Source organism: Aythya fuligula, chromosome 1 (assembly GCF_009819795.1).
Source record: "Aythya fuligula isolate bAytFul2 chromosome 1, bAytFul2.pri, whole genome shotgun sequence".
NCBI classification, from domain to species: Eukaryota; Metazoa; Chordata; class Aves; order Anseriformes; family Anatidae; genus Aythya; species Aythya fuligula.
This window is the reverse complement of record NC_045559.1, coordinates 78,359,851-78,385,984: the sequence shown is the minus strand read 5'-3', so window position 1 is coordinate 78,385,984 and position 26,134 is coordinate 78,359,851. Positions and strand designations below refer to the sequence as shown.

Here is a 26,134-nt window from a genome sequence, read left to right as displayed (position 1 = left end):
CTACTGTAATCTGCGCTTCTTGGGAAACTTACTCCCTGCACTTCACCAGGGAAAGCTTTGTATTTAATCTCTCTGTGTTTTGAACTGTTTATCCCTGGATGGTTAAGGGAACTGAAAGAAAAAATTTAAAAGACCTGAAATCATTTATACAAAGAGGAGAGAAGGACAGTAGTCCTTCCATATGTATGTAGAGATAAGGGTAAAATGCATCAAGGAGACTGTAAACATCAGAATTTCTGCAGTACTTACCACTGGTTCCCACCACTCCTTAATAGAGTTTGGAAAGGAACCCTTTCTCCCCCTTACCTTGCTAATCAATGGATCCTATCTTTTGGATAGTGTGGTCTAAGGGGAAAACATTTCTCCATGACAAAAAAACACTTCTTCCATACTGGCATGAACAAGACATTTCAAAGTAAAATGGGAGAAAATAATTCAGGTCTGTATATGAAAACTAAATCAGGGTCCTGCCAAGATTATTAGATAGGTAATTTTAAGAGGCTTCTGGTAAACCCAAGATTTCTTCTTAGCAGTATTCTGAGTTTGTTCATCTCTGTTGCAGTAGGAGAAAAATAACACTTTAATCATCAAGTATGATTTTAAGTGCAGATAATAAATACTTGGTGCAAAATATTATGGCCTACTATCTCATGTAAATGCAAGGTTTTAAAATAGTAATTGTTCTCATGTAATTCTACAAGACTCGTTAATTTCCGGTAGTGTTTTCTATTCTGCAGAAATTCAATTGATTACTGTCTCATTCCAATAGTCAGAGAAGCTCAGATTATGTTAAGAGACATATCTACCAGATCATCTGACTCTCAAAGACTGCAAGATGAATACCGTCTCCTTATCCTTCATATGAAATGAATGAAAGAAAGAAAGAAAGAAAGAAAGAAAGAAAGAAAGAAAGAAAGAAAGAAAGAAAGCCACATAAACACGAATTTTAACTATTTTCACTCCATATTCTTGAGAATACTAAAAATGCTTAATTCAGTTTCACACGTTGATAAATAAATGCCCTGGATGAATGGGGAGAGTTTAGCTTTAAATCAATACAAACTCACAGGAGGCTTTGATCCATCAGGTCAATTTCTGCCTTTGATCAAAAGGCTACCACCCGTGAATTTTAATGGAAGCAGTTTTAATACAGTGTAAGCCTGAAAAGCTTCGTACTATCATGGTTTTTCTTAACCCATTTTTTTTAATATATATATAATATGTTTCTTTGTTTGCTTTAAATCTATTTTTTATCCTTAACGTTAGAAAGGTAAGGGAAGTCATATTACTGACATTGACATAGATTCTTATGGCAAAGTTAAAAATAAAAATAAAATAAAGCCATCAAGAAAATCAATCAAAGCTCAAGAAAGCGACAATACTTTCACTCAGTCCTCTGCCCAGCTGACAGTTACCCCAAGAGTCACATGCACACATTTATTACTTCCAGCCTTGCTGGATCTGTACTGCTGTGGCTAGCCTCCATCCCTCTGGTTCCCTTTGCCAACTGAAATAACAGACCAATACACTTTGGGCAGAGTTTGCATGGAGCTAAGCACCATTCACCCTGCTCCCAGGAGTCCAGCCCGTGAGCTGCTACTGGCCCATTGCATCAGAGGCCCCAAATCAAAAGCAGCAGAATGGTCTCTTTCTGCTCCAAGCAGTTCAGCACTGATAGAGGCCTCTTGGTTTGGCTCTGCTTGTGCTCTCACGATCATCTTTGAATTTTTCCTAGCTGTACTTTTCTATCTTGCTTTCTAGTGGAAACATATCAATATTTTGCAACCTGCTCTGGGAAGCAGCTGCCCAATTCAATGTCTCCTCTAGCACATCAGCTCTGGAATGTACTCTATCCTATCATTTATTTTGGCAACAACTCCAACATGTTTTTATTTGCATTTCAGTAACTCTTTTCTGTGCTTTCTGTTCTGCCTGGGTTTTCTTTTGACTCTCAGTAACTGCTGAATTTCTAATCATGTGCTATTAAGGATAAATAAAGGTATGAAACCTCAGTCTTAATTCCTAAAAGATTCAGAAGCTGTGTTGAACATCCTTTTAAAATTGACAGGAACATCCTCACCGAGATGCAAGTTACAAGCTTTGTTTAACAACTGGGGTGAACTGAGGGTAGGCGCACAACCAGGCACCACGCTCAGCTGCCGGTTAGCAACACCCCACCTGTTTTTTCCAAACCGTGCTCTTGCAGCTCTGCACAGCCGCCAGGAAAGCGATTCAACTGCCGTGAGCTTACACCGCCACCCACCTAAACCAGGCTGAGGCACCGAGGGCAAACCAAACCCACATCGGAGCCGGCAGAGCACCGTCCTGCACGCCCCCACCCCTTTTTTCGCTCGCAGCATGCCAGCAGGGACTACCCAGGGACTACGGGGGCAGCCGGGAGGGGCCCGCAGCTGGGCGACAGCCCCCCGGTGACACCGCCAGCCCTCCGAGCATCACCGACGGGCGCCCCGAGGCGGGGGGACGGGGCAGGTGCGGAGGGAGGGCACCGGCACAAGTCATTGTGCAGGGGGAGGAGAAAGGGCCAGGCTGCCGGGGGAGGAGAGCCCCGGGTGGAGGCGAGGAGAGGCGGATTTAAGGAGTGGCGCTGGAAGAAGGTGGCCTTGCTGCTCCCCGACTGGCCTCCATACGCACTCTGTCCCCTCGTCCGCCCGCAGGATGCCCGTCAAAGGAGGCACCAAGTGCATCAAGTACTTGCTCTTCGGCTTCAACTTCATTTTCTGGGTAAGGGAGCCGCAGGGGGACGGGGCGGAGGGGCTGCCCGGGACCCTCTGCCCGCTTCTTCGGGAGCTGGGAGGCTGAGGGACCTGCTGCAGCCTTAACGCGCCATGTAGTCGGCAAGAGAGCCTGGATAGGGTTCGTAGTTATCTCGTTGCCTTTTTTTTTATATACGATTGATACGATTTTTTTCTTGATTTATTTTTTGTTCGTTTAGTTTTTCTGGAACCATTGCGTACCCTGCCTGTTAATGCGTGTGTGTGTGTGTGGGGGGGGGGGGGTGCTCGATGTAAAGGCAGTTTTTTTGTTTGTTTGTTTTTTATTACCACGCTTGTGTGGAAACTTTTACTGCCAGTTGCGCTTCTGGAGACTGTTTTGGTGTGTGGGCTGTTACAGGGTGTGGAACTAATTCCTTGCAAACTAGCATTTGGAGTCTTTGTTGTTTTGTGCATGAACCTGTCTTAGGGGAACCCTCAGCTAAATCTGGGTCGTCTGCATCATGTCTTATCGGCAACGCCTCTTTGAGAAAATCCTGAGACTCTTAAACCTGTAGGAGCACACCACCACGAGTGGAATTCATGTCTTCAGTGCAGTTTCTGGAGTGACTGTTTCTTGTCTGCCAGGTGTGATCAGGAAGTGTGGCATAACTCAGAAGTTAAGACTGCTTCTCAAGAAGTTGGACGTCTGAATTTAATGTTGTTTGCCTTTAATGTTCTTTCTCCTCGTAAGAGAGTAGTTAATGGAGACTAATGCTGCTGCTTCTCCAAGTGGCTGCTTGCATCAGTAGGCAGTAAATGTAAACAGCTGGTGCCTGCTGTGGATATGGCTGCTTGTAAGCTAGCTGTAGTAGTCCTTGGCTCTTAGGGCTCACTATAGGTATTTGTACCCCACTAAAACAGCCCGTGGGGGGGTGTTCAAATACAATATTAATATGGATGTTATTGTCTAAGAGGTACTTGGCAGTGGTGACAATGATATAGTTAGAGCCAGTGCCCTCCTGGACCAGCAGAAAATAAAAGGTTGCATGAAGCTGTGATCAAGTTTATATATTTATTTTCAAAATAATTTGCCTCAAAAGCAGAAGTGAGGAATATAAATAGCCTGCAACAAATATGCAGGTATTTACAGTAGTCATATTAGGTGATGTATCTGCCTTCATAAGAGACTTGAAAGAGGGTAAGAAGAAGCAGGAAGAGCAAAACAGCTGGGTATGGGAGGTTATTAAAACCAAAAAAAAGGGAAAGTCAGTTGAAGCTATGTCCAAAGAAAGACAGTAAGTTCATAAATGCTGGCAGTTCAAATAAAAAAAAAAATGTAATAAGATAACTTAAAAGTAAGATTTAGTAATAACTTACCAAAGCAAACTCAACTAATATACCCTACTTCTACACACTAGGACTAGGAGGCATACCAGAGTCCTTAAATACCATAGTTGGTCTGGGTATGAAAGTGTGCTATGAGTGAAGTTCTGCAAGTTTTTATTTTGCTAAGTGTGTTTAGGGAAGACTTAGGAATGTTCTATGTAACAACCTGTCTGTGACTCCAAATCCCTCACAAATTTGAACTGACCTCTTGATGAAAAGCTTGTGAAACAAAAACAAGAAAAAATGCTGGTTTAGAAACTTGCTGGGGTCACACTTCAGTTACTTCAGAACTATCAATGCACTGTGCTTAGATAAAAACATCTTGTTTGCCACCCATCTCTGGGCCAGGGAGCTGGGTGCAGCAAACTTGATGCTCTTGGTTTTTATTTTATTTTTTCTGGAGGATGTTGAGTGGCATATGTTATGCCTCTGGAACAGGAAGAGGAGAAGATTCTATTAAAACAAAGTTGTTGTACAGATGGAGATAACATGACACTGGAAGAAAGAGAATGTCTACTGTAAGGGGAATGAAGAATCAAGGTAGCTTTGAAGCCTTCAAAAGCCTGAACCTATGTAGGAGGAGGAGTGAGTGCTCATTAGTGTTAGTTTACTTTGTCTCCTAGAAGAATAAGGGTTCTTGGGGGAGCTAAGCAGTCCTGGACTAAGGTCCCGGCAGGTATAAAGCCCCTCCCTGAGCAGAGGCAGGAACGAGATGAGGGCAGGTGCAAAGAGGTCTCTTGCAGTGGAGAGAACCGGCAAAGTTCCCATGCACGAACTACATGGTAGTCAATACGTTCTTATCTAAACTGGATAGTATGTGAGGTAACACTTTAGTGCTAGGCTAGCAATCCGGAATGATAAAGATGAGCGCATGCTGGCATAGCAGGAGGACTTGAAGAGGCAATGTGATGAAGCAGTATGTGACATTCACTGCAGGCAGATATCAAGTAATGTGTACAGGATCAGGAAACAGCCCAGGATTATAAATTGGTGGGCTGAGAGGCAACCACTGTCACAGGGGTGAAGTGCTGGAAGAAAAGGGTTTCCAGTAGTTTCATGAAAAGCTACTGTGTGCTGCTCTGGTCTTCTGCCTACCTTGGAAGGAACATAGTGGAAGGTTGGTAATACTTGGGAAAGGAAAAGGAGGGTTTCTGCTGTCAGAAAGCATTAAGTGAATTAAGGTTCTTCAACCTGAAAAGAGTGGGGGGAGGTGGGATAAATGACACATGCTAGAGACTTGTAGGTTCACAACTGGCTGAGCACTGAGTAGGGCATAGCTGTATTGAAAGACAGCGAGCAAGAGCTAAGGGGTTCAGACTCTGAAAAGAGGAAGCTTCAGGGGAAGAGATGTGCCTGTCTGCACAGTAGATGCTACTTTCTATGTAGCAGATGTTGTGGGCTAGTGGTTCAAGCCTTCAGTTCATTTTTCATCTCCAAAGGTACTGTCTGCATTTTTGCATAGCCTGTACATGTTTGACACATAAATTGGGAGGTTAGTCCTGGAAAATTCCACTACCTGCTCTGCCCTGTTCTGATACCCTTCCCAAAGAGGCTATCCACAGGATGCTGAGCTAGGTTATAAGCATAATAAGACTGTTAGCTTTTCTTTTTACTTCCCTTGCTTTTGTTATGGCCAGTGTGCTTGCATGCTGTTATTCTGTCATAATATTATGTGTGCTGGCTCTGTCATCTTTGGTCCTATGTGTAATCAAAGCCACACTAGTTCAAGTCTTCTGAAAGTTTGGTGTTTGAGTTGGGGTGGGGAAGGGAGGTGTGTGGTCTCATAAAGGTTTTATAAAGACCCGATGTAAAGATTTTCTGCCATCACAGCTTGAGTTGGGCAAGAAAACAATGGAAATATCCCATGATGTTCCTTAAATTGAATGGTGCATTTTTCTCACTGAAGCTGTTTTTGAATAACCTTGGTGTGAGCATGTGCTTGATTACCTTGAATTGTGTAATGAGTTAGCACTTCCAGCTGAGCTCACTGGGTTTACTTAGGCTTGGTGACAAAGTCTCTTCCTAACAAAACTGGAGGCTGTTCCAAGCAGTTTTGTGTTGTGTGAGCTCCTGACATGGCTGCGTATACCAACCATGTGCCTCTGTCTCCTTCTGCTAACTTGCTTCTGATGATTAAAATTCAGGACTTGCATCATTAAACTTAATGCCAGTTTTCCCTAGTAAATTTTCTGGAATACAAAGAAGTCTGCTGTTAATGTTTACAACTTAATGTATTATAACCAAGGAAGTGCTGTAGTGTATGGTCAGATTTCATGCTGAGTCTTTGCAAGGAATTACCTTCTTGCTCCTTCATGTTATCAGGCAAAGATCCTGTCCAGACTCTACAATCTGAGACCTTCAGAGTGTGTTTTGTCTTTTCTAAACAAGTGTATCTGTCTATGGGAGTTCCTGCTAAAGCAAGAGTAGTTAGATCAGGCCTAGAGGTCTCTTCTTTTAACTTGAAGATGTGTGACTTTGCTCTGGTATATAATCTTGGCTATTTATATTGCACCTGGAACAGCCAGTTCGATGCTCTGATTTCCTCGGAGGATATTTTCTCTTCAAGTAGAGAAGGCAACTTGCTGGCTAGACAGAAATATACACATACACATGTTTGTGTGCATATATAGACATACAAAAGCAATAGAAGTTTGTTTTGCTTTCTGTAATCAACTGATTAGCTGCTGACTGCAGTGCATGAACCAAATGCTGCTTTGGTTCAGCTTAAAGGATTTTAACTCAGGCAAAATTCTTGTGAAGTCAGGAATGGAGCTACAGGATGTTGGGTTCAGAAGTCAGCCACTTGTATTTGTAGTTCTAGCTGTCCCAGCTCGTATTTGCAATTTAAATCGTGAGTACAGTAGACTTCCTTCTGAATAGGAACTTGTATGAAATGGGCCTTGGTCTTGGCTGTGGCTCAGGAATTCTGTAATGCTGCTCCTACTGTACTGGAACACCATTTTATTGCAGTAAATGTTGTGACATCAACTTAGCCCACAGCATTCTTGAGACCAGCTTAAGCAGAAAGAAAATACTTCCTTTCCAACCTATTCCCTCCCCCGTCAAAGTTTTGAAATAGCTGCAGCATCTTATACAACCGTTAGCATTCATTGCATGTCTGTTGGGAAAGTTTGGGTGTTTTTCAGAAATTTGAAAGTATTTTCTTGTGGATAACACCAATGTTGTAATTACGGATTTAGAGTAACATTGTACCTAATCTGTTTTTACCATTTATGGGTCTTCATTTAGACAGCACCAGCAGGTAACAGGACAGAAACAAGCACTTCATTACTCCTTGTAGTGCCCTCTAATGCTCTCAATTTCTTTGCATATATGTTCTGCAAAAGTTATGCTCCTGGTCCTGTTCATAAGCTCTCTTGCATGTTGAGGTTCTTTCCTCATGGAAACCTAAGGTTTCCTCGTGGTGAGGTTGTCTTTTATGCAGAGGAAGATCTGAATTCATTTTTAGCTGTATGGTATTCTCTGATGTAAAGAGAAGATGATGGCTTTTTCAGTGTACTCCTAGCATACTCTGGGTAAAACCTACATAAAGAACAGTCATGTAGAGGCCTGACATACCTTTTTATGACAATAAAACGTTTAGTCTTCTGTGATATGCCATGCTGAGCTGACAACACTGAGAACAACCTTGATTTTTAAATGTTATATTTCCACATGCAGATTTACCTTCTGCTAGAGGTAGTGCCATGAACTTGATGCAAGTTGTCTATAGGCTTGGCCTTTGTGCTAACATAGAAGAAACTAGAGTTTTCTGTACAAAATTGTCTTTTTTTTTTTTTTTTATGGGCTTCAATCCATACTTCAAGATTTCCTGGAGAATTTCATTTCTTTCCTGTCCCTGCCTCTGTGCTGTGGATGTAGAGGAAGAGGTGATAGTAACCTGGGGAGTACTTCCTATGGGGTCTCAAGTCTAGGCTTTAATAGCCAGCTGTCAGGACTTGCTAACTGCTTGGGCTTGGACCTTTAGCCCCTTGAGAGCAGGTTCTATGTGTAGAAAGGTGATCTGCTGTGAGGTGTCTGCAGCATGTGGGTGACTGAGGGGATCATGCTTTTTCAAGGTGACAAGTTTAGAAGGGACTGAACAAAATTGCCCTTGCAAAAGAGTGGGTAAATCTAAAACAAGCTTGCCAGGTTCCCAAAGTAGCATCATTGTGTGCTGACACTGCTATATCATGGGATATGTTGTTAAAAGTAGAAATTGGTAGCCTGAACAGCTCATGTGGTAACTTTTAATGTGTTTTTACACCAATACCATGAAACCTAATGACTCCCTGCGAAAGCTAGGAGACTATCTGTGAAACCTCAGGTAGTTTTGCAAAAAAGTTCTGACAGAAATTGCTTGATAGTTTCCCCAGTGACTTGGCACTACAAATTGATGCTGAAGCTAACTAAAATATGGTGGAAAGAAGAAGGCAGAAAATCCTGTATAGCCAATCTATTCTGGAGGCAGCAGCTTTTCTCATCTCAATTATAGAGTAACTGTCTTCTGCTGTGGTACAGATCCTTTGTCAGCTATCTTTTGGAAGCCTAGTGTTGAAGATAAATGCCATGATGTACTCTTAAATAAGCAGGCCCTTAGCAGTGGGAAGGGTTGACTTGGAAGGCGCTTCTAAGTTTAAGACTGGATGGGTGGGAGAAATACTGCACACAGATCTGCTAGAAGAGGTGTAGGGCTGTATTTGAAAAGATTGAAAAGGCCACTTTTTTCCTGTAGCAGCAGCCAAGGGGATGCATTCAGGAGCAGAGCATTTGAAGCAATGGAGATGTGTTTGTATGTGATTCCAAAAATGACAAGATGCCTCCATAGGACTAGAGGAGGAATAACCAGGGATTTTTATCCTTGTTTAGCATATGTCCTTTGTGGCTGTAAAACAGACATGGGTCAAGGAGAAATGAGCTGGGAGCTCTAAGATGCTTAGTAGTGGTTATGGAAAAACAAGGAGAGCATAGCTAGCTTGAGGAGGGATGTCTGTATTATACCTGTGCCAGAAATGCTATTACGGGAGTACTGCTGCCACAAACTTTTTTCCAATACAGTAAGTGAATAGTATCCATTCAACTACAAATTTTGGTCAGACTGGTAAAAGTTGTCTCCCGAGTTCCCTTGCCACTACTTGTTACTACAAAATTTTTCCAATATATTTCATAAGCACAGAAAAACAGTTGGTTTTAGTTTTGTAGGTCTTATGCATATATAGAGTGGCTAGCTTCAGGAAGAGACAGTTTTATTCTTTGTTACATTTGTTTCAGTACAAGATATTTCTACTTAGAAATATCCGGTATTACTCAACTCCTATGACAATGCAGAACGCTGGTCTGTTAAATTGGGAAAACACTTGGAATGAAAAAACCTCTGGAGCAGATCTGCTGCTGCCACCAGTGGCTCTGCTTCCAAGCAAGCTGGGCAGGGAGCTTGAACCCCTTTACCAGGGAGGAAAAACACAGCTACTAAAACTATCACATCACTGCTATTGGAAGCTGCCGAAGTAGCATCAGGGAACAGAAAAGCTGTGCATTTGCATGCTAGTGAGCTGGAGCAGCCTGAGCTGCTGCTTCTGCCAGCAAGGTGTGCAAATGGGGCTGTTCTTGTCTCTTCCTCTGAGACTCAGTTAGTTCCCAAATCTCTCCTTACTCTAGTATTTTGTTGAAAATGTGAAGTCTTGAAGGTAAGAAAGTAATTCAGCTTTAAAATTTCTATTTTTAGTTCAGTGGTCATCATGGGTAGTAAGAACACAAGCATTAAACACAAGTCTGCTTTCCTCAAGAAACTAGCAAAAAGTCACTTTTCTTTTTTGCAAGAGGGAGCTGAATTTTTAGGGTACTGTGAAAAGGAGTGTGTTTTTTTTTAAACATAGGAGTTTTAGTGCTATGGAGTAGTTTGCTAACATCAAGCATTATTACTATTCAGTTGTCCAATTGTAAATCCCTTGCTTCTCTGTGATCACACTGTTTTCTTTCACTGGATGGCCACATTCCAAAGGAGAAAACACCACAATGAACTTTATGGTGGTTGTGTGGGTGTGTGCATATTAAGGTTGTACTTTAAAAGGAGCCATATCAAGTATGCTAGGTCTTCCTAATGTTAACCAACCAGTTTGTTTATCTGAAAGATCATTAACACAACCTTCTGCTTTGCTTGGACTTGTAAGATTATCTACATAGTGTACTGTTTCATAGTTTTACCACAGTCTGCATAGTCTGGCCTCTAAAGATCTGCTGGGGTACAAACTCTGGCTTTAGTTGTACAAAATCTTGCTGTGCTCTGTACCATTTGCAGCACAGCTCTTCATCTCCCTGATTGAACACTGAGGCTTGTCAAACAGCAGAAATATCTAGATGTATGCAACCAAGCATGCTTAGGCTCTTGGCTCTGAAATTCAGGGGTTCTTAAAGCAAGAAGAAGCTGCAGGTTTCTTCTGATGCTCCAGATCCAGATGCCTATAAAAGCTGAAGGCTTTTAAATGACCACAGAGAGTAGGGCTTTAGCAGAGTATTAAATACTGTGTGGTTTGATGGTAAGTTAGAAGTGCATTATAAGTGTTTTCCAACACCAAGCCCTCCTGGTGTTTGAAGTAAAGTAGTGAAGTGAGATGAGATTGTAAAGGCTTTTTTCCAGGTAATGCTGGAGCAGCAACTCCTCTCCCTGCCAGTCCCCTTCTTGTACCTCTCCTTTCCCATGAGGCGGTGCTACAGCATGATAAATTGAGATAGTACACTGTTACAACATACTGGGTACTACATCAAGGTTCTTCAGCATAATTCAAATTATTTTGTCAGCATATTTCTAACAAGGGAGGCTTTGGAGTTGTGCAGGCTTTGTTCTTGCCGTGTGCTTTGTGAGTAAGCCTGTGCCTACGCATACAAGACAGTAACAGTGTCCTTTGCATAGGTCTGGAAACCTCTGTTTGGGTTTGGCTACTTATGCATTATGTATCACTTCATCTCTTTCCCAGCTTCAACCCTGCAGCTCCTCTTTGGGGCTGGCTTGGCACGCAGGTGCCTGCTGTACAAGTAGTGCTTGTTTTTCCAGCAGGGTTGGCTTCCTCTGTGAGTTGACCCTCTCACTTTTCCTTGCTAATACCTGAGCCCTTGAAGACTTTAGTTAGGGTACTTCCTGCTGAGAAGCTACAAGGGGGGCATCTTCCCTTAAACCCTTGCTTAACTTGATCCTTTGTCCTGTATTGATCTTCCAAGACTTTTGGAGGTTTAGGAGGTTAGAAAAGATAGCTATAGGCAACAAAGGTGTGCCTGCCTTCAGTAAATACAAATATTCCTGCAGTATGCAGAAAGGGCTCTTGCTCTCCCTTAGGGGAGAGCACAGGGCCAGGGGTTAGATGTGGTGTCTAAGCCTTCTGTGGGAATTCTTTGCATATTCTTGCTGAAAACTGGCATTTTAAAGTAAACACTTCCCAATTTCTTGGAGATAAATAATGTTGTTGACTTCTAGAAGGGACTTCTTAAAGATGAGGCTTTTCATGCATTTTTAGTCCAACAGAAGTTCTGGACTTCCTAAGCTTCAAGTTTACTGCTTCTAGTAAAATTATATTTGTTGCTATATGCATGATAGTTGTCTTGAACTTTTCTTCTGTTAGTTAAATGGTGTTCAAATGAAAGAAGCAAGAGGTGGAAAACAGTCTAATTTCCTAGTTTGTCCTGTTCTGGTGGGTTTTTTTGTGTGTGTTTTCTTTTTTTTTTTTTTTTTTTTTCCACAGAAGAAAACCTCAGCTTGCTTTCTTAGAGCATGTAAGGTCAGGCTTCTTGGTCTTTTCAAAACAAACTGGCAGCATTTGCCACATGAGTGCAATTCCCTATTTCTTGCAACACTTCTGTGATGCCTTCAGCCAGATGTTTCATCCAGAAGTTACTTTATTTATAAACTTGCCACAAACACGAGCACCTATGTCAAAAGGAACCTGGAGGCATACAGGCAAAGACAATATATTAAAACCTAAATATTATCTAAAACTTAATTGTATTGTTCTGGATCAACACACAGCAATGTTGCTATTGTAGCAGCCTTTATTTTCTGCTTCTTGTCAGTGTGGTTATTTAGCATATTAGGTTGCTCCTGCTTTGCAAGCGAGAATGTTCTTTCTAAACTCAGGACTGCAGTATACTGTACTCTCTCATAAGGCTGTTTAATGTGCTAAAACTTTTAGCTGACCTTAAAAATCACAAGGTGCTTTTCCTTGCATTATACCTGTCCTTCATAGTGAGGATATAAGATCACTAAGCCACAGTGTTGTTACAGTCACCCAGAACAAAACCATGGGTGGAGACAGCAGTGGAAAATCTGACACTTGGCAGTTCTGTAAACCTAGAGGACTTTCAGTTAAAAACAAGCATGGCATTGTTCTCCTGTGTTAGAGTTCTAATATGTAAGCAGATATGTCAACAAGATGCCTCATGTCAGGAATTTATTTTATTCTTGTTCTGGTATACCTATCGTCAATCTGGTGACAGAAAACCAGCATATTAAATAAGAGCTGCATCCTGTGATTACTTCTGATGCTGCTGGTAATGCAGGGGTGAATATATTAACTGGTATTATTTAACAAGGTTTTATTTGTTCTTACAGCTTGCAGGAACAGCAGTTCTTGCAATTGGACTATGGCTTCGGTTTGATTCACAGACCAAAAGCATCTTTGAACTGGAATCCAACAACACAACATTTTATACAGGTAAGGTGTGAGATGAGAACTCAGTGGGATAGATTACTCTTTTGTTCCTGGAGTCCCTAGTTACTTATAAGCCTTTATTCAAAGCTACAGGAAAAAATAGTCCTTCTCAGCCTCAGTCAGGCTGAGAACAGCTCCCCTTGGCTGGTGCTCTGAGCTCTAATGCTAAGAGCGGTAGTGTCTCTTGGGCTGGCTGCCTCTGTAAGTGTTGTTAGTGGGCACCAGGGACTCCTGGTAAACAAGGCAAATGTATCTTCCTGATGCTTTGTGCAGATGTGAGTCAGCAAAATTTCACTCTAAAATAAAATTAGTGACATGAATAACTATTTTTTTTTCTCTGAATTGACTAACTTAAGCTACCCAAAACCACAGCTGTATCCCTTCATTTCTCAAAAGGAACATACTATTGTCAAACTCTTACAGTACTATGTATACTAATTTATATTCAAAAGGATGTCCAATATCTTAGTCTATATGAACAACAGTTACAGTCAACCTAGATCACTGTTTTACATAGGCCAGGTAGAAGTTACTCCTCAATATTTTCAGGTCTTAAAAGATCTTAGTCAAGGTTTTTTTGCAAGCTAGGATGGCTTGATTGCTATCTAGGTGATAGAGATGCATGGTTTTAGTTTATTAATTCTAATGTCTTAAAATCTGACTTGCTTAGGAACTCTTAACTGAAAGATTTTGATCTCTACTCCCACTGTTGGGCTTGAACAGAGGAACACGTTCCTTTGGTAATCATCTGTGGAGGGCTCAAACTCCTTTGAAACAATAGCTGAGCTTGAAGACTTCCAACATTTGGGAACAGAGAAATAAAATATTTACCTTTCTCACACACATCTGCCACCTTAGACTTGGGTGTTCATTATACATATTTCATATCACTGTAGCATGTGGACTTGCTGTGTCCTGTGCTGCATCATTAAGTAGCCATCCCCAGCATGGTTAAGGTCAGTCTTTCTGTTGCCAAGTAATTTTTTCTTTTTGTGGTGAGTTACTTGAGCTGTTCCAGCATCCAAATGTCTAAGGGGTCAGTAAAAACAGTGTAAGTCGTCCTGATAGGTACAATTCATACTGTCCTTTTTGGATACCAGAGTAGCCTGTGCCTACTAAGTATACTGTTTGGAATCAGAGTAAAGGCTTTTTTAGGGGCCATAGTTGGGAATATCAAGATACTTTTACATGAAGTCTCTGCAGTCCCCAGGCATGCAGATTCTTCATCTATAAGAAAGCTTGTATTTAGCTGTTAATATGCTGACATGGTTGTAAGCTGGGTTGTTCTTGCAGCTGCCAAGGAGGTTTCCAGATGCTTTTAGTGGGACCTTGGGAAAGGAACAAATCTAAACTTAGCAGTTGAACAAAATATTTAACCAGTCTAATTTTGGGTAGTCTAAAACAACTCATTTACCTCATAAAATGTGTAAAAGTTTTATGATGTGATATTTAAGCCACTGGCTGCGTGCAGCAAAATAGCGAAACAAAACTACTTAAACTCTAAGTTAAATTGAGTTCTTAAAAAGTTTAATAGGAATTATTTGTTTGACATCTTACGGGACTAATTATGAGCTGCTGTTTTCAATGGTATGTTAAAAGAATCTGTCAATTACCTCTAAAGTGATCTATACTACTGAAAATAAACTTTTAAATAAGAGGTTCTGGTGGACTTTTTTCTTCCCATGATGGAAAAAGCTTCAATTGGGGTAAAGAAATGAATGTCGGAATTTCCTGCTGATAAGGAATGTCAGGAATATTCAGCTATATATGCTTAATTAAGTAGATGTTTATTTTGGCAGTTAATATTTGTCAGTGTGCATCTAGAAAATAGAACTTGCAAATGCTTAAGTATAACTTTCTTTAAGTAACATTGGTTAGGTCTCTAGAGACCAGAACTTTTTATCTGTGTTGATAAAAATGTCAAGCTACGCAAAACCACAGCTGTATCCCTTCATCTCTCAAAAGGAACGTATGTGCTATTGTCAAACTCTTACAGTATTATGTATACTAATTTATATTCAAAAGGAATGCTTTGTGCTGATACTCTTTTTCATATCATGTTTCACCACTCCAATGATACTTATCTGCCATCCTTTGTAACTTATGATTTCCTAGCTACCTCTTGCTGCATTTAGTGGCTGAGCATCTATAATTCATTCCTTAGCTGGTAGTTCCCAAGATTAGGGGGAGATGTTTTGGCATAAGGGAGTCCTTTAGCCCAGAAGCGTTTGCCCTCTGTGCTCCATCACATTTGTTATATGAATTCTGGTCAAAGTGGTCTTCAAACTTAACCACTTGGTTTAAAGAAGTATATGCTTTCTTAAAGGCAGAAGATGCTGAATTACTTGTAGTTAGAGGTTGTTGGATTAGGTAGTTGAAGCATAGGTTTTCACCACTGTGGCTGACAAAATAAGTCAGTGTTTTTGATGGAAAAGCAGGGTAGGAAAGCATTTAAAGTCTTACGGCAGATCATTGTGATGCCTTGTGATACCTGTCCTCCTGGAGCTGGTAGATATCAAGCATTCTCAAATACTGATAAAATCACTAGTTCCAACTAACTGCAGCACACGCTTCATCTGAAAATAAGTGTATAATTCTGTTTCTGGGTCAGTTTTTAAATGTGTATTTATGGTTTGGCTCAGGTAGCATTATTTTGCCCATTTTCTAAGACTTACGAAACTAACTGTGGTGCACATCAACTGTCATAAGCTGAAGCTTTTATTTATCAATAGTTTCCCCACAAGTTTTGAGATGCTTGCTTTTACAATTAAGCACAGCTGTCTTTTGCTTGGAACACCTCAGTAAAGAAACTTAGCTCTAGTTTTTGCCAAGGTTTATTTGTGGAGCAACTAATCTTATCCCTTGCTGCTGAGGACTCAACTAGCTTTTATACCCATTTCTTTTTTTTTTCTCCTTCTAGGAGTTTACATCTTAATTGGAGCCGGTGCACTGATGATGCTGGTTGGCTTCTTGGGATGCTGTGGTGCATTGCAGGAATCACAGTGTATGCTTGGCCTGGTAAGTGCAAGTGTTTAAACAATAGTGTTAAATTTTAAGCATGAAAAGAAAAGAGCAGCCAACATCACAGTTGGCTGCATAGTTAAAGGGAGCAGATGCTGGTTGGTTGGGTTCCGTAATGGTTTAACTCATGGTCACCTACATAATGCTAAAATATGAAATAAAGACACTTGGTTCCCATTTCTGGTACTGAATCCAAATATGTATGTTACATTTGAAAGCATGATGACTTTAGCGTCTAAATCTCACTTACTCAAAGTATGAAGACTGGGAATACGTGTGAATGCAGAATAAAAGTATTGGTAAGACTAGTGCTATTTATTAACAGTTTGTACTGAATTCTGAACACTGTCTTTAAATCTCTGAGAGAAGAACTGGGGTATTGGATCCCTGAAACAACAAGCCTCTACTGTTTGTAATCACTGCATGGGCTTTTCTAATTGACAAGTGCTCTTCAAGTCAGTTGTTGGAAAGCAACCCTATTGTTTTTGGTCTGGAGGGGCCAGTGGCTTATTGGGTTCGGGCACATCTGTACCTCTGGTGGAGCTACTCATCCAAATAACCAGAAGACTTTGTTAATAAAAGGCTACTATAGCTGATGAAAGAACAATTCCCTTTATGTGTCATGCAAGAAGCTTTATATTTCTTGCAAAATGATGCCTCTAGCCCTTTGTTTTAGTTCTGAACCTCTCTTCAAAGTGCCTTTGAATGGTTGGGGTGTTTTGGACCTGGTAGTCAATTAAACACAGAGATGATGCTTTTATTTCTGTTTTTATAGGAGACAACAGAAGTGACCATTAGTTCTCAGGGAGTTGGTGGCATGCTGGGTATTAAGTAATGAGTACTAAAGCAATAAGGGTGACAAACTGGAGAAAAGAATTAGTGTTAACTGTTGATGTGTCTGGGTGACCTGTGCAACTTCAAAGTCTGAGCTAACAGATGATTGGTTTTAATTAACACTGATCAAAAAGCAGGATTTCTGCTTGGGAAACATTGCCAGGCTTTCTGATGCTGCCAGGAGGAAGTACTGACTGATCACAATATTCCCTGTTTTTACCAGTGTTTCAAACCATCAACTGAAAACTGGTTGAGTGACAGTTCCCACAAGGCTTACACACTTGCAAACTTGTCTGGTCCCTAGTGTTATGTCTGCTGTTTTGTGGTATGATGGCCTTGACTAATTACACGGTCTTTCTTTTCTAGTTCTTTGTCTTCCTGTTTGTGATTTTTGCCCTTGAAATTGCTGCTGCCATCTGGGGTTTTGCAAATAAAGAAAAGGTAGGTTGCTCTTAAACAACCAAAAAAAAAAACCATCTCTTGTCTGAGACCTCAAAATGGGTGTTCATTATTTGAAAGAACACACCTGATAGTTTGACTCTTTCAGTGACATGATTTTTTAAATACAAATGTGTTGGTTTCTTTTCCTGAAGCTGCAGTTCTCAAGCTAGTGTAATTTTCTCGACGCTTATTCTGGCCTTTGTCTTGGCTTTAAAGTTGATGGGCATGTGTGCCTGTAGAAGTCTACTGAAAAGTGTACAAGTCCTAGTGAAATCTCCTACAAATCACTTGGATAATGGAGATGAGAGACTCATTCCAGCCAAATAATATGAGAAACTAAGTAAATGCTAAGACTTAAAAAGGAGGCTGTAGTGAAGCCAGAATCCAAGGTGCTGTTGCTTTTTAAAGGTGTCTTCAAGCAGTACTTGTCTAAGCTGTGAAGTGAAGTAGGCCATCAGTGAAGCTTTCTTTTTTATAGAGAAAAGCTGGCTAATGCAGTTAAAAGCTGAATATTTCTGCATCTGAGCAGTGACTGATTTGTGTTATTGCCTCACAAGTCTATGTGCTTCTCAGGTTTGAGTCCATAGTATCTCATTTTCTTTTGTGCATGTTGACATGCTCTGAATACTGCATTGCTGTGCTGGTCTACCTGACTGCATGGCAGTAAGCTGTGGGTGGTTCTTGGTACAGACCCTGTGGATGAGGCCATTTTTACCCTTCAGTAAGGCTGAGAGTCCAACAGATTATTGCTGGTCTAGCTGTTCCTCAGGAGTAGGAGTGGTTTTATCCCTCCTCAGCCAGCTGTGTAAGCAAAACTGGCTGATGTGGATGGAGGAGGTGCTGTTGGCTACTAGAGAGGAAAGCTTTGTAGGTATAGAAGAACTGTCCTGCTATGCCCAGGAAGCTCTGGTAATGTAGATGTGGCTCTAGGCTTCTTTTTGTTGGTAACAGTCTTAAACATCAGAAACAACTGAAACTTTGTCTGCAGATATGCTGTGTGGAATAAACTGAATTCTGTTTTTGAAACAAGCTAGAAGCCTAAATGCTAAATATGGGGGTACTTGTTGATCAGGTTCAGGGTTGTTTTGTTGCTTGTATTATGCAACAGGAATATAGTGACTTCTGGGTTACAGAAATAAGTAGGAAACAAATACTTCTGCGTAACCAATGGGTGAAGACAGTTTTCTCACTCTTCTTAGGAGCTCATAGCTTGGAAGAGAAAGCAGAATTTAACTGTTCAGGTCTGGTTTTTAAGGTGATCTTAGGTTCACTTGTTCCAGGTGCAAAATGGACTATTTCCACTCTTTCTATATGTCAAAAGGATGTGTATTGTAGGTTGTAGAAGTACTAATGACTGCTTTATCTGAAACAAGTTTTCTATAACTATTAATCAAGGTAAAACAGTAACAGTATACAACTCTTATCTTGTAGGTTATTGAAGAGTTAAAGGACTTCTACAAGGAAACCTATGAAAAGAGATCTCAACCAGCTGCCAGGGAAACCTTGAAAGCATTTCATTTTGCTGTAAGTACATAGTTAAACTAGGAATTAATGCAATTTAACACTGTTCTCTATCACATCCAGTGTCCTGCACAAAACTAGTACCTTACTGGCTCGAAGAGACCAAAGAAGCATTAGTAACAAATTGTGGACAATATTTTTGTATACTACTAGTGAATTCAGTATACCTTTTTGTCCCTTTGAACCTTTGAAATATATAGGACTAGTTCTGGTTTTCCTAAATGAACTTAAAAGCAAGCTGGGAAACTCTAATCTGTGGCCTTGATCTAAAGACACCATAGTATGGATAGCTGCATATGTTTAAGAATTCCACCTTTGCATCTGTAAGTACAAGCCATCACCAACACTAATATGTGTGCTTGCATATATTTAATGATATTTAGCTCTTACTTTCAGAATCTTGTCCTTTAATGCAATAAAGCCTTTTAAAAATAGGTTTATAGCAGTCAAACTGGCAGCACTTCTAAGCAGACTTGCTTAAGGTCTGTAATAAAATCTAATGTAATCTACTTTTTCCTTTTACCAAGTACAGAACAAAAATAAGGATTATTTAACCTGGTTCTTATCCTGTTTTCTATTGTAGTTGAATTGTTGTGGTATTGCAGGAAGTCTTGAGCAGCAGTTCATGGATACCTGTCCAAAGAAGTCCTTGGCTGAGTCATTTACTGTAACGGTAATGCAATTCTTTAGTAGCTCTGCTAGATGAGTAGAATGAGAAATGTCTGTGAATAAAATCTTTCAGTCCACAGTGAATTGTTATGTCACACTTGACAGGCAGCTATCAGGATGGATCTACATGATACATCCACCTGTGGGAAAACAACATAATCTTATAGTAGACAGGATCAGCAGGAAATCAGTGTGAATCTGCACATAGAATGAGCAGCCCTTGTCAATAAATTCAGGGGCATGATGGACGAAGTAAGATCAAAACTTCCCATAAAATGCTGGAGAATTCCATTCTCTAGGCTGTTCCTATCCTGGTACTATACTGGAGCTTTTCTCTTTCTCTTGGAGACAAGGAGAACATGAAGAGGGAACAAATCTGAAATTTTATTAAGAAGGTTCCCTTTTGGAAATGGGAGGTGGGTAATGCATTGGTAGCCTGCTTGTGTGGATATGTTGCTCTGAAACAGAATCTCTGAATCAGATTTTATGGTTGAAATACTGCTGCAAAGGTGCCTGTATGCCACATACACTGGAGGCATTTTTAATGGTTCTTACTACCTTCTTTCTGTGGTTCTTAAAAATAGTTTGGTGCTCTTGCCTTATGTTCCAAGGCAGCCTGTATCAGTTCTTCCACAGAAACAGAGGTGGTTAAGATGCAGAGTTGTCAGTTAGTGTCTTGACTTTTTTTTTTTCACATCACTTCTGCTGTCTTCCTCCCTGCAAATGTCCTTTTTTGACCTCAAATGTCTGACCAAGTGAAACATGTCAGTCTGTGTTTAGACTGCATCTTTGATCTCATCTGTACAGCCTGTCTGGTTTGAGCTGGACTATATGGGTATAACTGAGGCAGTAAGCAGGTTTTGCTGTTACTCTGTGTGTCTCAGCTCTATCTATTGAATTCATCTTGTAATGTGTTTTGGGCCTAGTCCCACCTGTAGAAGAAACAGTAGACAGACTCTAAGATTGAAAGGATGTAATAGCATGGCTGATCTGCATGGCTTCTTAGGTAGTAGTACTGTATTGATGCTCTGGTTTAAGTGATTCATTCTTGCTAGCATATCCCCTCAATACTCAAATCAGTCTTTCTTCCAAGAAAGATATGGAACAAATAAGTGGTTTGCAGCAGCTCACTGTGGTCTTTAGTGGAATAAACTAACTGTCTGTAGTTACAATATCTGGAAGTATCAAGACCATCCTCAAATTTCTTTTGAGAAGAGCTGAGCAATTTAGCAGCTTAAATGCTGACAGCCATTAGTAAAAAGCCAGCTCTGGGACAACCATTATTGATCCTGAACTACCTGATAAACTGTAGCTGATGACAAGGGACATTTAGGGGGTTTCAGTTCTAAAAGAAGGTTACTATTTCTCTAGTAACTCTGTTTTGGAAGCATCCCTGGCTCTCTATAAAGATGTGGAAAATACAGGCCAGTTCAAAACTACTTTTGGAAGATGAGTCTTCATCTCTAATGCAGATAGACTTGGTCAGAGGTGTAGCATCAGTCTGCAGACTTGAACTCAAACAAGCAAACAAATGCATCTTTCATACATATAAAACTAATGAACTCTGTTTCTTTTCAGTCGTGTCCTAAAGCCATCGATGATGTCTTTCAATCAAAACTGAATGTGATTGGAGCAGTTGGCCTTGGTATTGCTGTTATAATGGTGAGTTCCGAGATTAAATGGTAGTTGCATGGCCAAGGGTACTTAATACACAAGTCTATTGAACAATGTCTGACGATGCAGTCTAAGCCCATTCCACTAATGACAAGTACTGGCAAGATAAGGGTGTGTGTCTCATGGCTTTGAGGCAGCTCAGCAGGTGGGGCATGTCTGGGACTTCCCTACTTCTGCTTTGGATTTGGATCTTCCTCCTTGTAGCTTTAGCAGTGGCAAAGTTGTATTAAGTGAGGGTGGTGTATGGAAGGTGAAGTTATATTTGTCATGTTACCAGACAAATCTTAATCCTGGTTGTCTCTCAGGGATTTTTTGTTTCCTTTCTAACTGGAGACTCTGCTAGAGGTGTGAAATAACTGTGCTGTAAGAAAACTTGCACTTGTTTGACTTCTCTGGAGGAAATACGGTATAGATGCAGGAAAGTATGTTGAAGATTTCTAAAGAGACTACAACAGTACTTAGCTTTATTCTATTTTGAAGCCCTTAGGTAGAAGGGGATTGGTGAGAATGGACTGAAACTTTGGGATGTAAGGGAAAGGAGGGGCAGGGACATGAACTGCAGAATAAAATTTTAACTTGCTCTTTAAACAGGGAAGACAGGCTATGCAGCTATGCTTGTCTACATTTTGATTAAAATGTTCCCCCACAATTCTTAATGAATTTGTTTTCTTTACAGATTTTCGGCATGATATTCAGTATGGTTCTTTGCTGTGCTATCCGCAGAAACAGAGAAATGGTCTAAGAGCTAGAAATCCAAGACACCTGCACTATAAAATCTTTGTCATTAACTCTAGCGTTCTCAAAGCATTTCTAAAAAGTTATATATTTGTTACCTTTTTAATGCTTTATTTGGTACTGATGTAGGTTTGCTTTTTATGCTATAGGTTAAAATGATAAAGGTATATCTGACTCAAGACAAATATTGTACATAAAATATCTTACTTTCTTGAAACTTATGTAATTTGGATGTAATTTATGTTGGAGACAATTTGATACTTAATAAAGAGTAAGATGTATTGTATGTTTGTGGGGGAGAGCTGTTGATGCCCCACTCCTGCAAGTGTACAAGTCCAGGTTGGATGGGGCTATGAGTAACCTGAGTGGAATGTGTCCCTGTTTATGACAGGGGGGTGCTGGGACTAAATGACTTCTGAAATCCCTTCCAACCCAAACCAGTCTGTGATTCTATGTCTATTAATCATACTGTTTGATGTGTAGGATGAATTTGAGCTTGCATAACATGTGTGTTCAATCACTGGGGTTTTAGCATAACACAGGAAATAATTCTGATATCAATGCCTTATTTAAAGAAGATTCCAAAGAATGCGAAGATAACTATTCATAGTCTATCACTGCATAGGATTCCTCCTTTCTATTATGTGTGTGTGTGTGTGTATATATATATTTATATATATATATATATATAACAAACACACACTATATTACTGATGTAACTTTTTTACTCTCGTCTTCACACAGGATGGTAAAGGATGACTGTCACACTGGTGATATGCAGGCAGTGGTACCCTGATGCAAACAGGCTGGGCTTTCCCCTGGAGTCAGGTGGGCTTTCTTATATCAGCCTGTGTGCTGATATGACTCGGGCATCTGATGTGGCCTCAGTCTCTTGACAAGGCAGATTCCTGTAATGTGTGCTCATAGGATTTTTCTTTGTAGCTGGCTTTGTGCTTTGTCTCTCTAAAGCCTGCAAAGTACAGTCTCAAGGGCTTACAGAATGTGCGCCAAATCTTAAACTTCCAAGTGGGGAGGGAGGGAGCAAAAGTTGTATTAGAAGTCAGTGTACTGCTCTGCAGTCACTGCTCACAGCAGCAACTACAACTGTGGCTATCCTGTTTCAGTCTAAAAGTAGATGTGGGAGGGAGCAGATGTTATTTTGGAAACCCTAGCTAAAGAATTGCATTTTTTTCCCTGTAATTCCAATCCTAAATGGCCTTTAAAAATGTTTTCTTTAAAACATCTCCTGATGGGGACTGCCTACAAACCTCAGCACAACTTGCTGGTAAGGTCTATACCTGAATTCTATGTTCCTGTCATGTAAAACTTCAGCTACATTCCTAGGAGTTTATGATCTTTGTCCTTCATAAAATTCCTGGTAGTTCCCACCTTTCACTGGTAAGGAAACTCATTTACTGTGAGATGTCAGGACTGTGGAGGGTTGCGGTCTGACTGTAGCTATAGACTAATGCTTGGATGTCTTACCTTTGTGTTGCAGTTGCCTAAGGACTTAGGTGGCATGTCATACAGCTTTCCTCTGTAATGTTTTGTACTATTCTATTTAATATACTTTCTTTAAAAAAAAAAAAAAAATCAATTTAAAAAAGTGTCCTGGTTTCAGTTAGAACAGAATTAATTTTCCAGGACAAAAAGTCAAGCTGGAAAGCATGCATTTCTTTATCTTAAAGACTTGAATGAACTCAGCTGCAGGCTTAGCACCTCAGCTCATGAGGTGGGTTTGTGTAACAGCATGAGTACAGCTGGTTGGCATCAGCTATAGTGGAAGCTCTCAAACTGGCATAGAAGTCGACTGAATAGCCAGAAGACTAAGCTTACACCTCCCACTGTTGCCTTTTTCTACAGGAGCTGAATTTGGATTTCCTGTGTGCATTAATCTCTACTTCACCACATTGCCTTCTTAACTACAGTGTTTCCGGTATCATTTCACACTTGTGATGCCAACCCCATCCTTTTTTTTTTTTTTTTTTTTTTGAAGTACTATAGCACAGTCTTTAGCCTTTCTTATATGTTCTGTATGTGTAGATGATGCTTTCAGAGTAATGAACAAATAGCTAAATCTTTTATCAGAGAAGAGAGCTACTGATGACTACTTGAATAATACTTTCCTTTTAGCAATAATATGAGCTATAGGTGCAAAACCTGGTTGCAGTCCTCAGACCTGCAGACTGGTCTGGAATTAATATTTCTCAGAAACAAATGCTTCTGAGGAAGTTGACTTTAAGTAGCAACTGGGTCCATTTTCCTAAGAACTTGGTTTTAAGTGATGACAATGATTTAAAAAAAAAAAAAAAAAAAAAAAAAAAAAAAAAAAAAAAACAATGCACAGTTTGTAGCATTGACTCTCTGAGTAGTGGTATTATCTTGAACCTGGAGCAGAATATTGTGTGAAATAGTAATATGTAGAGTCTTAAGAGTACAAAAGGGATAACAGATTTTCTGTTAAGGGATAATGGGGACTTACACTACTGAAGGGAAAACACTGCATTTGAGGCAATACTAGAGTGATTTTTTTTTTTTTCCATGCAGGTGCCATGTCAGAAGTGACTAATGTTGTGAAGGAAGTGTGAAATGAGTCAGGACACTTGAGCCCACTGTTAGGGAAAGGTCTGTTCTGGGTGGCTGGCTCAGAAGAGCAGCAAGTACTGTTTCATAAGGACTGCAGGAAGATGCTGGAGGTGGAATGTGGTGTCTATTGTGAAGTCTATAACATAAGGGAAAATGTGCAAGAGTTAAAGTACTTTGCGTCTTTTTCACTATCCAAATTTCCCCATCAGCAACTAGAAGAAAGGAAAAAGCCATAAGTAGCTTTGTCTACAGAAATAAACTGATTTTTTTAATTAAGTACATGTGGTGCTAATCCTTTGCACTGAATTTGCTTGACATGGAGTAATATTGTGGCCAGATGTGTCACTTTTTTTAACATATTTACATATGGGAAATCTTTGTGGATAGCAAAGAGCTGTGGGATAACAGTGGGGTAACAGCAGCCCTGGTCTAAATACTTGCTTGGACTGGGATACCACAAGAGGTGTTAATTGATCATGGGAGTAAGTCTTATGTCATGCAGTAACATAAAGCACTGCCTGTAGTGCTGTCAAATGGATGATGCGTGGAGATTGCACAATGCCAAAATGCACGTGGCAAAGTGGCAGAGCACAGCTTGCTGCTGGTTTCTGTTTTGTGTGTATGGAGGCATTGGTGGGTTTTGCACTGTATTACTCTGAGGTTGCTGTCAGCTTTGCCTGTTTTCCATTGCTGTGAGGAAAACAAGGGAAGATAAAGCCAAACTGCTAAAGTTTAATTTCTTGTAAGTTAGCTGTTATTAGCTAGCTTATTATTATTATTATTAATATAGCTATTAATTTCTTGTAAGCTAGCCAAGGACAGTGGGGAAGAATAAATGTACAAAATATGGAAATTTATACCAGGAAACAGCATATGCTGCTGCAAGCTCAGATGTTTGGCCAAGCGGCAAGGACTTTATGAAGTTCTTGGGAAGACTGGATCCAGGAATCTGAGGTATTTACCAGAAGAAAGATACTTTAAAATCAGACCTAGCCTGCATCAGAAACAGCCTCAAGCTTGCTGTGTGGCCAGCAATGTTGGAAGAAGGTAGGGCGAACCTGGTTTTCCACAGGAACAGGATTTATCGCTGGGAAAAGAGCTTTTCTTTTTAAAGTAGAGCTGGGAAAGTCTGCTGTATTACAGCACACTGTCATTTTAAAGGAGTCCTAGCACACCAGAAATAGAATCAAGTATAATGAAAATGGGTCCCTGAAATGTAGAAATGGGATGTGGGAAGAAGCTGACAGTAGTGGAAAGAAAGGTGCAAGCCAACAGATTGGGAGGGAGAATATATCTAACCAGACATTTTTAAAAAACTTGAAACCATTGGTTCATGTTCTGACTTTCAGCAATTAATGGACTTGTAAAGGGTGGAGAGAAGCTGTAGATATCTATGACTCAGGAAAGGAATTCTTCAGTAGCAAAAACATGGATTTATGTTGACAGGTTATCTGGATCAGGACTATCCTATGTCCCCTCTACCCATCAGGACAAAAGACTATGAAATGTTTGCAGACAGTTTTTAGGAACTGCTCATATATCTCTACTACTCCAGTGTTTTCTGGCTAAATCTGTGGTCCAAGCACATGTCACAGAGGTGGGCTAGGAACAACTGGGCAGGGGAAAAAAAGTGATGAGGACTAAGATGCTGGTCACAAAGGTGAGTCAGATTGCTATTTCTGGGGGATGTCTCATGGGCTCCTGGGACGGCTTGGTGAGGGGGTTGCTGTCCCTCAGGGACAGCTGCTTGTCCAGCTGAGGAGAACATGCACAAGCACAAACTTAGCACAGTCCAGGCTGGGTTTCATTGTGCTTCTATGTTTAGAGGGTGGTTTATGCCTACAGCCACTGTAT

At 40.4% G+C, this 26,134-nt stretch overlaps 1 protein-coding gene across 1 annotated transcript; it reads left to right on the top strand.

Moving 5' to 3' along the window:
• The first annotated feature begins 2,606 nt into the window (after positions 1–2,606).
• Positions 2,607–24,556, top strand: CD9 (CD9 molecule). The gene is made up of 9 exons (XM_032192084.1): positions 2,607–2,742; positions 12,700–12,802; positions 15,720–15,817; positions 17,021–17,095; positions 18,527–18,619; positions 19,200–19,289; positions 20,864–20,947; positions 21,636–22,522; positions 24,242–24,556. The coding sequence occupies exons 1-8, from the start codon at positions 2,677–2,679 to the stop codon at positions 21,699–21,701; spliced, it is 675 nt and encodes a 224-aa protein (XP_032047975.1). The 5' UTR covers positions 2,607–2,676; the 3' UTR covers positions 21,702–22,522; positions 24,242–24,556.
• Positions 24,557–26,134: the final 1,578 nt, after the last annotated feature.